At 40.4% G+C, this 14,889-nt stretch overlaps 1 protein-coding gene across 1 annotated transcript in view; it reads left to right on the top strand.

Moving 5' to 3' along the window:
• Positions 1-14,889, top strand: part of LOC122814358 — an 862,993-nt gene that overhangs the window by 509,786 nt on the left and 338,318 nt on the right. The window contains exons 5-8 of the mRNA XM_044086944.1: positions 6,477-6,540; positions 7,202-7,636; positions 8,473-9,475; positions 9,527-10,495. Of these exons, the coding sequence (XP_043942879.1) occupies positions 6,477-6,540; positions 7,202-7,636; positions 8,473-9,475; positions 9,527-10,495 (2,471 nt within the window). The remainder of the gene's footprint in view (positions 1-6,476; positions 6,541-7,201; positions 7,637-8,472; positions 9,476-9,526; positions 10,496-14,889) is intronic.

Raw genomic sequence — 14,889 nt, 5'->3', positions numbered from 1 at the left:
TCTGGCACCATTGACAATAAATGTATCGAAGTTGCATGCTTTACAAATCAGGGTTGCCACAAGCTGCATATTCAATAAAAAACAGAGACCTCAGATGGATTAAATGGCCGCAGCCATGTGTTTATTGACATTTACTCAAATAGAAGCTAATTATTATGAGATGTGTGCAAGGCAGTAATGTCAGGGAGGCCATTTTATTTATTTCATAGCATTCCCCTAAACCTACAGGACAACAGACAGCACAGCGATATCAGGCCCTTCTGATTCAACATACCCACATCATAACAGCTTTTTCATTTCACAATTCCTCTGGGCCGCCTTACAATCTGCCAAGGAGCTATTGCCGAGCTGGTAAGTCCACTGGCAACAATCCCTTGGGGCTGTCTGGCCTGTGGAAGGTCCAGTTGAAGAGTCCTATGACCTCCCCCCCACTTACCTTGGGCTCCCTTACCTTTCCTGTCTTCCGCCACAGAAGGGAGGAATATTCCTCCCTTCCGCCAACACATCTCAACCTATCCTAAGTGAATGCCCTTCAAAGCGTAACCAGCTTGCAATTTCTTATAAAAAAATCCCCAAACCTTCTTCAGATAAATGAACCCCATCCTCCTCATACCTGTCTGGCCACCAGACCTGAATACCAGGGTGAGGAATGTACAACCCATTAATGTTCCTTAATACCTTATCCATAGAATTATTAATTCTCCTCCTCTCCACAGCTTTAATGGAATTAGCCCCCCTCCATTTATTTCTGTGTACCACTTCTGACCAGCAGATAATAGTTTGTGGCCAGCATTCATGCATGCAATATATCTCTTGTACCATCAAACTAATTAGATTTTTTATTGAATGCTGACAAATATCATTACCCCCTAGGTGCAATAAAATGACGGTAGGTGATTTATTGCTTCTTGTAGCTTGCTGTAGTACTGTCCTGAGATGGTGCCACCGCATTCCTGATACACCAAACCAAATTGCTTTGCAAGAAGTTCATTTTCCTCCTTGGAAGAAGAAGCCCCACCTGCTCTGGACAAAGCGATGGAGTCACTGAATGAAAGAATGACCCGCTATCCAGATGTATTTCTGATCCAAAGATGTGACAGCTGAAATATAAAGGACAAGAGTTAGCCATTTACACCTTACATAGCCTTTATAAGCATTGGACTTCCACCTGCCTATCTTCATAATGTCGGTCTGTGAAGCTGCCATTGCATGTGCAAATGAGGCTGCACCTATTCAAAAGGAATGTAATGTATATTTATCTGAGTCTAGGCCACTCAACTTGATTGCTTCCTTTAAAACTGCTCTCACCTGATACTGTGTCAGAGGTTCACCTGGCTGATGACAAAAGAATGGACCATGTGACCTACCCCTATAGTTTCAGTACTCTAGTAGCACTTTAGTCAAGTTCCATACCAAACCCTTTGGGGGTAACTACTCTTACCCACTGGCCTTTGCCTTCTTGATCTATTTTGAATGTAGCCACAGAAAACCAAGTGTCCTCCCCCAGCAAATGTACATGTGCCACTGGTAAAACTGTCCGTTGACCCTTCTTGTTTGGTTGAATAATTTCAGACCATCTAAATGCCCCACAAAAAGCCAACAGAAAGGCCGCCCTAAGTAATGCTACCTCATAAAAAGAAAAACAAGCATTTGAAACTGCAAGCCACAGCATATGTAACACCGCTGGACCTATGGGGTACCTCTTAGGTGTTTGTTTCCCCCAGCCCTTAAACATTGTTCATACCTGAAATGTGTTACCTAAATCCTTCAGACCCAAGGCCTGATGAAACCAAGTCAGAGCTGACAGTGTGCTTCTTGCCCTTCCAAAAGTCCAACCTCTTTCTTTCATTACCAAAATATAAGCCCTGACTTGGTGAGGTGGAATTTGCCATACTTGTTCCCATTCTGTGGATAATCTGGTCTGCAGGAATTGCTATTTGCATTTATTGTACCTTACCCTTCTTTCCACTGAGGGCATTACACATTAGCCATCATTCTTGTCTACCCATAAAGCCTATAAATGATCCGGCACTTGAACAAGAGAAGGATTCGCATTTGGAGCCAACCAGAAACGAGACCACTGCAAACGAGAAAGGGAATCTGCCAATGAGTTTTGCCTTCGCTGTGACCTTTATTAAACACTTAAAAGTAAAATATCTCATCATCCTGCCTACCACTCCCTTCCCCCCAGCTGATTTTTGACGATGCGTACTATGCTGTTGTTGTCAGAGTAGTTTGGCTTCACTAGCTTTCATTTGCACACCCCATATTTCCATTGCAATCACTACTGGAAAAAAATTCCATTTCAAGTACAATACAGTACAGTATCAGCATTGCATCTATATACTGTGGGAGTAGAACCCACAGTCTCCGAGCAAAGCCAACCCACTCTCTTTCATTTGCACACCCCATATTTCCAGTGCAACCACTACTGGGAAAAATTCCGTCTCTGCAATTGAAATGTTTAAACCTACTTTTCACGGGAGTCAGCCATGCCACACTGAACCACTGATCTTGAAAATAACCCCAAAAGCCAATTCCCCTTGCTGTAGCTGTAAACACTGAAGTGGTAGTTGGTTGTCTCTCTCCTGCCAAATTGCTGTCCCATTGTAATCTAATAAGAAATGCAGCCACCCTAAATCCTCCTTCATGCCCTGTGAGGCCCTAATCCGGTGGTGTGGCCTTGTGCTCCTAGACCTTTTAGCAGCCAAACGCCTCATAAATGAATGCCCCACAGGGGTCACTTTGCATGCAAAGTTCATCATCTCCACTATTTCTTGGTCCTGTGTTCCCCTAAAATGGGATGTGGCATGCAAAAGTTTATTCTTTGGGGGCTGAGAGATGAAACATGTCTTGGCCGCGCAGTTTGTCTTCCAGATGCCATGCACCGATGCCTAAATTTACATTGCAATTGGTTCCAGTAATGGCTAGGTGACTTAACTTACTAAAATTAAGTATACATACATATATGTATGTACATACACACATACATACTTATAAACACAAAGCTATACAATAAATGCATACATATATAAATACATATACAGAAATATCCATACATATATGTACACATATTAATACCCATGTATACTATACACACCCACACCATATTCATACCTATAGCTATACATATATATTGCAAATGTATAATAAATGTAAACATATGCATACATATACCCATATAAATATATCTACACACACACACACACACCTCCGTACTTATACACATACATACATCTATATATATATATATATATATATATATATATATATATATATATATATATATATACACATGCATAAATACACACACATATATACACACATCCATACACCTACGCAAGTACACACATACACACACACACATATATATATAATATATATATATATATATATATATACACACACACACACACACACACACACACACACACGTGCGTACACATGCACCCACGTGCACTTTTATATAATTGCTCCTTGTATTTAGATATCAAATGCAGCATTTGGGTTTGCTTGACTACATATCTGTTACCATACACTTGAAATGTCATTTATTTGTTTTAACCACTTTGTTTCGTGCCAACATTTATACATCTGGTTGCTAAGAAAAAGGTGAGGGAAGGTCATCAGTATATATAGCCCTGACCCATCTTCCTGAATATCTCGAAATAGCTATCTGCAGAATAATGCAAAATGATTCAAAGATGCTGACAATCTATCTTAACACACTGTCACTGAGTAGCAATTTACTGCACAACAAGCTAAACTATATAGCCTGCGTGATGTATAACAGCACCATGTAAACTACCACAGCCAACACCTGAAGTGAATTCTCAGGGTTTTATTTTTAATACTCAGAACATACACACCGTCACAGCATCTATGGTCTTCTAACAACTTTCTAAGTGAATTTCATTAATGCTTACAAATTTATTTGGTTTTGCCCAAAATTCTTAAACCAAGAAGTAGAAAGGAATGCTGCAACCTCTACCTAATGACAGAGGACCTTCTGGCTATTATTATCATCATCATTGGTGTTAATATTATTTTTGGAATATTATTTTATTATTAAACAGATTGGAGTGTTATTAATAATATTTTATTCACTTTATTTTATTTTTATTATTAACATTTCACATGCCTCCAGATTTCTAAGTAATTCTGGGGTACTCAAAATTATCATTTACCTCTTTCTACCGGACTAAGCTTTTTTGTTTGTATTGCTGAATTCTTGCCACCCAACTGATGTGGATATCTAAAGGCAAGACTGTGCATTTGCACATCTATCAACTTACAAAAATATGTGAGCTAACAAAGTGACTGAAAGGAAGTTTTGCAACTCATGGGCCTTTGCAGTGCCCCAAAATTACAAAGGTTTTACTAAGGCTTTAAAGGGTTGCTCCCAAGAAGTGTAAGTGGGATGCCATAAAACTTCCCCCTCTTTCCTTTGTAAGCACATAACGTTATCTGATGTGTTCAAAACCTAATTACACTGCAGGAAGTGGGGGATGAGAAAAATCTTCTGCTTTCAGCAAATACAGCCTAGATGTTCTTAGTGTTTCACTGTTGCAGACATTACATTTGGGTAATCTGCTGGCAGGTTGCCCTCAGTCAGCCTGATTAACCAAGTCTTGCGTCCTGCGTCGGTTGCTGTCCCTTCTTCCATGACATCAGGTCGTCAGGGCTATAAAACATGCAGCCGACGCTATTACATCAGTCTTTCTTGCCACGCGGTGCCCGAAGCAGTTCACAAGTGCCGGTCAGCTGACTCCTGAAATTTTTATTTTCGAGTTTCAGAACCGAAGTCTTCAACTAAAAGCTAAGTACCCCGTTGGGGAAACTTTCTTGCTCCTTACCAATGTCAGTAAAAGTTAATAATTGCATTACTTGTGGGAAGCAAATACCTCATAAGGATTTTCGTTTGTACTGTATTCCTTGCCTAGGCCCTGACCACGACGTACCTTGCTGTCGGTTTTGAGCTTTATTTAATCGGCACACTATCCTTCGTCGGTACATTTTTGCTTCTAAATATTTTGGTTCTCGATTTAATTATCCAGAAATGATGTCGATTAGCCATCCGACTACTGGAATACCAAAAAAACGCAAAGAAAAAGAGACCGGCCATTGAGGTCCCAAACTGCCGACAATGCTTCTCCCAACACAGGTGCCAATTCACCGGTACTCAGTGAGGCACTTTCGCAGCCCCTGATACCCACTACTACTGATTTGCAGGCATCTACTGAGATCCAGTATGCCACGAGATCTTCACATATGGAACCCGTGGATGTCTCTACCTTGGATGGGTCCAGAGCCGATGAGCAGGCACTGGCTTCTTAGGATGTATTCAGGCCAACAGACTTGCATATTAAACAGACTCCAACTTCAATAATAAGGCCTAAATCTCAATCTATGTCTAAAAAATCAATGCCCTGGCTGCATGTCCAGGCCCCTATGCCTAAAAAACAAATGATCAAAATGGCTGACGATTTAATTACTCTAATCAGGGGTAGTCAACCCCCCCCCCCAAGAGGCCTAGGATTGAACTTGATTATGAATCTTCTGAACAGGACTGTGTTTCTTCTGACTGTTCCAATGATCTGGATTTGTCCATACCTACTTATGAGGACTCTGATGCAGAGGATTCCATTCCTTCTGCTTCTCCACCTGAGGATTTCTCTTTTGGGGAAACTTTACATACCTTAAGGGAGCATTTCCAGTGGGAAAGTCAGGATTTCTCTGAATCCAAAAAGAGGCGTAGGGATTTCCTTCTTCAAGGTTAATAAGTGATGAAACATTATTTAAGCAGGAAATGTACAAACTTATAGGTATGTTGATGGATAGGGGTTATCCACTTAAACTATTATTGAAGGTGAAAAGAGAAGTGGTAAGGAAAAGGAATACAGCCTTTTCCCCTATCTTGGGAAGTAGTGTAGAAATGACAGGTGATGTGCACTTGCAAGGTACTGATAAACATGTGGATATGGAGAAACCATGTCTCATTCTCAAATATAATGAGAAGGCCACTGGGATTGCTACAGCTTTACGTGATGTATGGAATCATTGCTTGGATAATACAACTAAGGATATCATTGGGAGGACACCTAGAATTGTGTTTAGTAAAGGTGAAAATTTAAAAAGAATTATGGAGAAAGTACCTAGAATTAGAAAATCCAAGATGTCTAAGTGTGGTAATTGTAGATGTTGTAGGTTCATTAGTGAGGGTACACATTTATGTATAAAAGGTTTTGAGCGTACAGTACCCTGTCCGGGTTTGTGTAATTGTAATACAAAGAATTTAGTTTATGTTGCTTCATGTATTACATGTGATGCATTTTACGTGGGTATGACCACACGTAGACTGTGTGATAGAATTAGTGAACATGTACGTAGTATAAAAAATAAAGATCAACATAATGCTTTGTTTTTACATAGTTGTCAATGTAAGGTTTTTAAAAAAATTTTATTTTTTGTCATAGAATCTATGAAGACCAAGGGGGTGACATAGGTAACAAGGTGGCCCTTTTGGAAGTTGAATGGCAGGTGAGGCTTAATGCCATGAGATTTCCTGGCATTAATGACTACATATCTATCAAGCCAGTTTTAAAGTATAAAGCAAATTGTATATAACATGAAGTACATAATCACAAGTTTTTATATGTATGTCCTGTAATGTTTAATGTTATTTATTGTATAAAGTTTTTAGTATGGATTTATGTTTTAAATTTAATAAATCAAATGTTTAGATAAGTTATACTGGGAAAGGTGTTTTAAGAATGGCAATTTCTTTTGTCAATGCAGTAGTTCTTTAACTTTAGGTAATGTGTTTTTAAATATGTAAGCAGTGGGGTTTTGGCTCATTGGTGTATTTGAATTTTGATGTCATTAATTAATTTGTCATAATTGTTTAAATAGGGTGCTTGTTATGTGTTAACTGACTCTGAAGATTCCTTTTTAGGTGAAAGCGCTTAGTCGGTGGATGTGTTGTCATTAAATATCTCCTCCTTAGTTTTTTCTGGTCCTGAAAATCTGTGTGCAGTTGTTGCTTTTCGTATTTCATTTGGTTACCTGTGCGTTTCCCTCTTGTGGGGTTGCATATTCTCTTTTTACTTGGAGTTGTGTTGCGACCCTGTTTACAGTGTTTTGGGACTAAGCGTGGACTATGGAGAGTATTTTAAAGGAACTGTCATTGGTTGTTAACAAGTTATTGAAAACTTATGAAAAAGACAATGCTAATGATGGAGGAATGAGTAGTGTCAGTCCTACTGACACGCAAGTGGAATTATTCACATTGCATTCCCCTGTAACAACGGCTGATTCCATACCACCAGGACAGAACTGTAATATTCAAAGTTCATTTGCCGATGCTGTTTCTAAGTCGAAGGGCAAATCGGGTTCTAATCTGAATTGTGGTTCGTCTGCTCGTGGAATTCCGGATTCTTGTGTGCCTGTGCCTGTATCCAATCAGAGGGAGAATAGCGGTGTCAGCGCCAATCCGACCAATCGGGATCGACCTGTTGCACGAGTTCTGTCGGGTGAAGCGTTGAATGGCAGGCGAGAGCATGACCTTCAGTCATGGTTCGAGGCGCTGGTATTTGCTGGTGATGCTTCTGGTTTTTCCTATTCAGACTTGCAATCGGTGAGTTTTTGTAGTCTGGAGGAACAAATTTCAAGGTATGACAAGCTCTGTGTCAAATACAGAGCATTGCAACTTGACAACTTGTTTTTGGAGCAGTCTTAAGGCGCTTAAGCAAGTGCCTAAGGGGCTCCGGTTGTGGAAGTTACCAGTGGGCATTGATAAAGGTACCGGAGCCTTTTCCGAGTTGGTAACCCTGTTTGACAAAACAGGGTTGGAGATGTTAGATATTATCATTAACAATAATGGTGTAAAATTAGCAGCACTGCGTAAGGATATTTGTAAACTGCATGAAAGCATCAATTCTGATCTCTTATTTTATCAATATGAGGCCAAATTTCAGAGGGTTCTAAGGAACTTGGAAGCATTTGTGGTTAAAAATAAGGCCTTAAAGCAAAAGAAGTTAATAAGGGATAGAATTGATTACCAGAATCATAATGCTTACCCTCCAGGTAACAAATTGCAACAAACCAGAATTTGTAATAACTATTTACAGGGGGAGGGGGAGCAGTTTAGATTTCATTCTGGTAATTTCCATACATCAGAGTGTGACAATGCAGGGATGCATGACAATGGTTTTGAGGAGGAAGTTTTTTTGGAGCAGGTTCCCGGCCCTCGCAGGTCGGAGAGACTTATGAACAAGGATCAGAGATCCACGAGGGTGGACAGACATATGGAGGGCAGGCAACGAGGTTTCCAGTCGAGGAGGTTTCAGTGATTTTCGCTTGCAAGAACAATTGTTACAACAATAATGATTGTGTTGAGCCAAAGCCTACTGGCATTTTAATGTGTGTTAATAATGGGGGGGTGTTTGTTGTGATGAATATATGACATTGCAGGATGTTCACAATATCTCAACTGATTATGAGGCTCTGAATGTGGATTTTATTGGTACTATAGGTAATGTTTATGAACAAGCATCACCTGGTTGCGACTGTGATAACATTGGCAATAATTATGAAGTTATTGGAAACTGTATAAATGCAATTCAAACAGGTTCATGTGTTGATTGCAAAGTTACAAAGCAGCAAGGTTTTTTTATTTATAACTACACTGACATCGAAGTAGGGGATGTGTATTTTCAATTGTTTACTAAAGGAACCAGTTTTGTACCAAGTTTTAGATTAGATGTTTCTCAAGTTTTGATTAACATTAAGCTCTTTATGAGGAGATTGAATTTGGAGATTTATTTCCATGACAAAAAAGACGTTTTTTCATTAAATGTTAATAACAGTTGTTCTGGATTGAGAAGGAAAAGTATGTTTATTCCACCAAGTAGTAATGAAATTTTAGCTTTAGAAAAGCTAATGGAGTTTGAGGCTAGAAGAATATGTGGTGGGAGAGACATTTTGGATGATAACCTCACCCCACATGAGAGAGTGGTTCTCAAAGAATTAAGATCGTCCAATAATATTAGATGTATGAGACCGGACAAAGGTGGGGGGATGGTTTTGATGAACAAAATTGATTATTCTACATCTATGATGGTTTTGCTCGAGGACAATAGCACATATACAAGGGTTTCAGTTAATGAAATGAATGTGGCCTATAGAAGAATTGATTTGTATTTATTAGATGCCCTGTTTCAGGGTGAGATTACTGAACAGGAATTTGATTTTCTTTCTGTCAAATACCCTGTTATTCCAAGCATCTTTGGCATCCCAAAGGTGCATAAGGGCATAGAACGGTTACAATTCAGGCCCATTGTGTCAGCTAGGGGCTCAAAGACTGAGCCCCTTGCAGCATTTGTGGATGAAGTTTGTAAAACAACTTTAAGTGATGTGGCCCATATCATCAAGGATTCATGGCATTGTTTGGAGAGATTGAAGGTTGTAGGAAACTGTAATAGGACTTTTTGTTTTTTAACAATTGATGTTGTTAATTTATTTTCAGTTATTCCTCATAGTGAGGGTATGGAAATGTTTCGTGAAAGTTTGGTGTTATGTCCCAGTTTTGATAAGAGTAAGATTAATTTTACATGTGACCTGATGGAAATTATTTTGAAAAATAATTTTATTAAATTTGAAGGTGAAACCTTCCAGCAGTGTTCTGGGGTTGCAATGGGTGCGCGGTGTGCACCCATCTTTGCAAACCTCGTACTACTGGCATGGGAAAGAGCTTATATTTTTCAATCTAGATTTTGTGCGAATATTGTGCTTTATAATAGGTTTCTCGATGATTTGCTTATTTTGTGGGATGGAGATGAGATGAGTGCAATTGAATTTGTTGAATATATAAATTCTTCTACGAGTTTTTTGAAATTTACCCATGTATGGAGTGTGGATAAAGTGAACTATCTGGATTTGACTATTTTTAAGGATGGTGAAGGTTTAGCTAGTACTTTGTATAGGAAAGATAGTTATTCTAATTCCCTTTTACATTTCACAAGTTGCCACCCTCATTACCAAAAAAGAGGTGTGGCAAAGGGTCAAATGGTACGTATATCAAGGTTAATAAGTGATGAAACATTATTTAAGCAGGAAATGTACAAACTTATAGGTATGTTGATGGATAGGGGTTATCCACTTAAACTATTATTGAAGGTGAAAAGAGAAGTGGTAAGGAAAAGGAATACAGCCTTTTCCCCTATCTTGGGAAGTAGTGTAGAAATGACAGGTGATGTGCACTTGCAAGGTACTGATAAACATGTGGATATGGAGAAACCATGTCTCATTCTCAAATATAATGAGAAGGCCACTGGGATTGCTACAGCTTTACGTGATGTATGGAATCATTGCTTGGATAATACAACTAAGGATATCATTGGGAGGACACCTAGAATTGTGTTTAGTAAAGGTGAAAATTTAAAAAGAATTATGGAGAAAGTACCTAGAATTAGAAAATCCAAGATGTCTAAGTGTGGTAATTGTAGATGTTGTAGGTTCATTAGTGAGGGTACACATTTATGTATAAAAGGTTTTGAGTGTACAGTACCCTGTCCGGGTTTGTGTAATTGTAATACAAAGAATTTAGTTTATGTTGCTTCATGTATTACATGTGATGCATTTTACGTGGGTATGACCACACGTAGACTGCGTGATAGAATTAGTGAACATGTACGTAGTATAAAAAATAAAGATCAACATAATGCTTTGTTTTTACATAGTTGTCAATGTAAGGTTTTTAAAAAAATTTTATTTTTTGTCATAGATAGAATCTATGAAGACCAAGGGGGTGACATAGGTAACAAGGTGGCCCTTTTGGAAGTTGAATGGCAGGTGAGGCTTAATGCCATGAGATTTCCTGGCATTAATGACTACATATCTATCAAGCCAGTTTTAAAGTATAAAGCAAATTGTATATAACATGAAGTACATAATCACAAGTTTTTATATGTATGTCCTGTAATGTTTAATGTTATTTATTGTATAAAGTTTTTAGCATGGATTTATGTTTTAAATTTAATAAATCAAATGTTTAGATAAGTTATACTGGGAAAGGTGTTTTAAGAATGGAAATTTCTTTTGTCAATGCAGTAGTTCTTTAACTTTAGGTAATGTGTTTTTAAATATGTAAGCAGTGGGGTTTTGGCTCATTGGTGTATTAGAATTTTGATGTCATTAATTAATTTGTCATAATTGTTTAAATAGGGTGCTTGTTATGTGTTAACCGACTCTGAAGATGCCTTTTTAGGTGAAAGCGCTTAGTCGGTGGATGTGTTGTCATTAAATATCTCCTTCTTAGTTTTTGCTGGTCCTGAAAATCTGTGTGCAGTTGTTGCTTTTCGTATTTCATTTGATTTCCTTCTTCTTCCTCACCATAGGCCTTTGGCTATACCAACTGTACTAGACATTGTTGATGATGTGTTTTCGGAATCCAGTATAGCCCCTGATTCCTTGCCTCCAGCCCCTAGCAAATCAGACTGGTTCTACAGGGTTCCTGAGTCCCACAAATTCCTTTTCAAAAATCCTGTTGCGGACCCTGAAACCATTTCTCAGGGCCCCAAGGGTATTAAGGCTTCTACTGCTAAAAATCTTACCCCTTCTGATAGAGACTCCAGGGCTCTGGATAAATGGGGTAAAAAGGTTTATACTTCTGCAACTTTAGAAATCCGGGCTTTAAACTGTCAATTCCATATGCTAAAATATCAACAGCATATCATGGGACTGCTTAAACAGAAAATTATGTTGATTTCTGTCTGTGTGGAGAATAAAGATTTACAGGATTTATTGCATTCAGCTGAACAAGTTGGCAAACATACTTTGCGATGTGGTTTTGAGTCTTTAGAGGCCTCTTGCAGGGCTGCTCTTACTGGGTCTGTGCTTAGAAGGCATGCTAGGCTTAACGAGAAATCTCTGCCTGATCATGTTAAAGCAAAACTTTTGGATGCTCCTTACAGCAGGACCACCTGTTTGGCAATAACGTTGAAGAAGTTCTAAAAAAGATGGAAGATAAAGCTAAATCTATGCAAACTGTGAAAGATTTCTTACAAGTACAACCTCCTAGATTTAGTAGGCACTGGCCTACTAAGAACTGGTCCTTTCCAGCTCCTTCCAGAGCCACTCCAGCCAAACCCAGACATTCCTAAAGCACCAGGTTTCAGTCCCAAAGGACTTTCAGAACTAAGCAATGGGGTGCTTCCACTTCCAAATCTGGAAATAACAAGGCACCACCCTATGGTAAACAGTCTCAATGACTTCCCTTTAAAATTACCAAGCACTTACCTCTTAGCATCCCCTTTGGGGGGAAAACTGGCTCTTCTTTCCAGAAACTGGTAACTTATAACCCAGGACAAATGGGTGTTAAATATAGTGTCCCAGGGATACAGATTTCATTTCCACATGCTGCCATCCCCAAACGGGTGGCCAGACCTGCCCCCAAATCAGTAGGCAGAGGCTCAGAAACAAGTATTTTCCCTCCTAAACATGGGGGCTATTCAGCTAGTACCAGAAGAAGAAAAGGGACAAGGTTTCTATTCCAGACTTTTCCTGGTACCCAGAAAAGACAAATCATGGCATCCAATTCTGGACCTGTCTAGTCTACTCTAAACAACTTTCTGGACATTCCAAAATTCAAGATGCTGACTCTTTACCAGATGTCCTTCAAGGATGCATCTGCAGTCCTAACATATGGGTTGTCCTGCCTCAGGCAGCCCTTCGGTCGGCCGGATTCCAAAGTCTGGGTCTGGCCTCGGCTGATGTCGCACTTCACCCGACGTCATAGCTGCTGTGTATTGGGTATAAAGGCATCAGCCGACGCCATTTTCCTCAGTCTTTCTTGCCGCGTGGTGCCCAAAGCAGAAGCTGTTCGCAAGTGCCGGTCGGTCAGATCCAGAGATCTCTACTACCGAAGACTTCTAAAAAGCTAAGTACCCCGTTGGGGACTCTTTCTTGCCTCAGCCGATGTCAGAAAAAGTAAATAATTGTTTAACTTGTGGGAAACAAATACCTCATAAGGATTTCCACTCTTACTGCCTTCCTTGCTTAGGCCCAGACCACAATGTATCAGCTTGTCTAGCCTGTGCTTCCTTCAACCGACGGACACTTAGACGTCGGTCGGAGTTTGCAGAGGAGTTTTTTGGTCCCGCTTTTGCTTACAAAATGCCGTCGGAGACTCCGACTTCACAATTAGCTAAAAAGCGTAAGGAAAAGGACCGACACTCGCGGTCCGCGGTTTCGTCTGAAACCACGGTTAAGCCAACCGCGAGTGTCTCGGTTTTGGCTGAAACCGAGTCCTCGGTTCTTCCTTCGGCCGAAAGCATGCCTCCGATAGCCGAGGCCTCACAGAGCATGGCTGAATCTGCTACTGAAATTTTCCCTGCTGTAGCAGGCATTCAGGACTTATCAGATACTATTCCTTTAGACATATCTACTCCTGCAAGTGGAGCTGCTAGACCCCCTGCATCTATGTCTATCAAGGCTTTTTCTAGGGCTAAAGCAGCTAAATCTTCTAAGGCCTTGCCTGCTAAAACCCCCTCACACAGGCCTACCTCTAGTTCCCAAATGCTCAGCCTGGCTGAGGATCTCATTTCTTTGATCAGGGGATCCCAACCTCACCCAGACAGGGCCTCTCAACCCCCTCCAGAGAAGAGGCCTAGAACTGAGCCCCCGGACCCTGTTTCTACAGACTATTCCTCGGATGACTCAGAAAACTCAGACCCTCCAGAAGGCCCATATTCTCCTTATGAGGATTCCGATGCAGAAGACTCCATTCCTTCTGCCTCTCCTCCTGAAGAATTTTCTTTTGGGGAAACCTTACATGCTATGAGAGAGCATTTTCACTGGCAGGGCCAGGATTTTTCAGATTCAAGGAAAAGGCTAAGGACCTTTTTACATTTACCACAACATAGGCCTTTAGCCATTCCTCCAGTACTAACAGTTGTTGATGATGCATACAATGATGCCTGTACTGCCCCTAACTCTCTCCCTCTGGCCCCTGCCAAGCCCGACAGATATTACAGGGTCCTGGACACACACTTCCACTTGTATAAGGCTCCTATTGCAGATCCTGAAACCATTTCACAGGGCCCCAAAGCTGTAGCAGCTGCCTCTGCCAAAAACCCCCTCCCCTCTGAAAGAGAATCTAGAGCATTAGAGAGATGGGGTAAAAAAGTTTATACTTCTGCTACTCTTTCGGCCAGGGCCTTAAACTGTCAATTTCACATGATTCAGTATCAGGAATTTTTGTTAGACCAGCTAAATAAAAAACTGTCCTCTCCTGAACCTATAGACCGTAAGTCCCTTCAGGATTTGGTACATAACACTCAGCAGGTCAGTAATCATTCCTTAAAATGTGGCTATGATGCACTGGAGGCTTCCTTTAGATCAGCTATGACTGGAACAGTGATTAGAAGGCATGCCTGGTTAAAAGAGCAATCCTTACCAGACCATGTTAAGTCAAAGCTCCTAGATGCTCCTATGGAGAAACAAAGTTTGTTTGGCTCCCCTGCACAGCAAGTGCTAAAGAAGGTGGAAGAAAAAGCAAAATCTGTCCAAACAGTCAAGGATTTCTTACAGGTCCAACCTCCGAGGTTTAGTAGAAATTGGCCTTCGAAGAATTGGTCCTTTCCAGACACCTCCAGAGCACAGAGAGGCAGAAATAGGCGCCCAAGAGGCAGAGGTCAATCCAGAGGTGCCTACAGGGGACGTCAGTGGCAGCCTAACAACCAGAGAAGTACTGCCACAGATTCAGCTACAACCACTTCCACAGGACAGACACAATGACTTGGCTCTGATACCGCCTACCAGGGAACAACTGGAAGCACCCTTGGGTGGAAAGCTAGCCTTATTTTCCGTAAACTGGCATTACATTACAGG

Source organism: Protopterus annectens, chromosome 10.part0 (genome assembly GCF_019279795.1).
Source record: "Protopterus annectens isolate FY-2018-M chromosome 10.part0, PAN1.0, whole genome shotgun sequence".
Taxonomy (NCBI): Eukaryota; Metazoa; Chordata; order Ceratodontiformes; family Protopteridae; genus Protopterus; species Protopterus annectens.
This window is presented reverse-complemented; position numbering and strand designations above follow the sequence as displayed.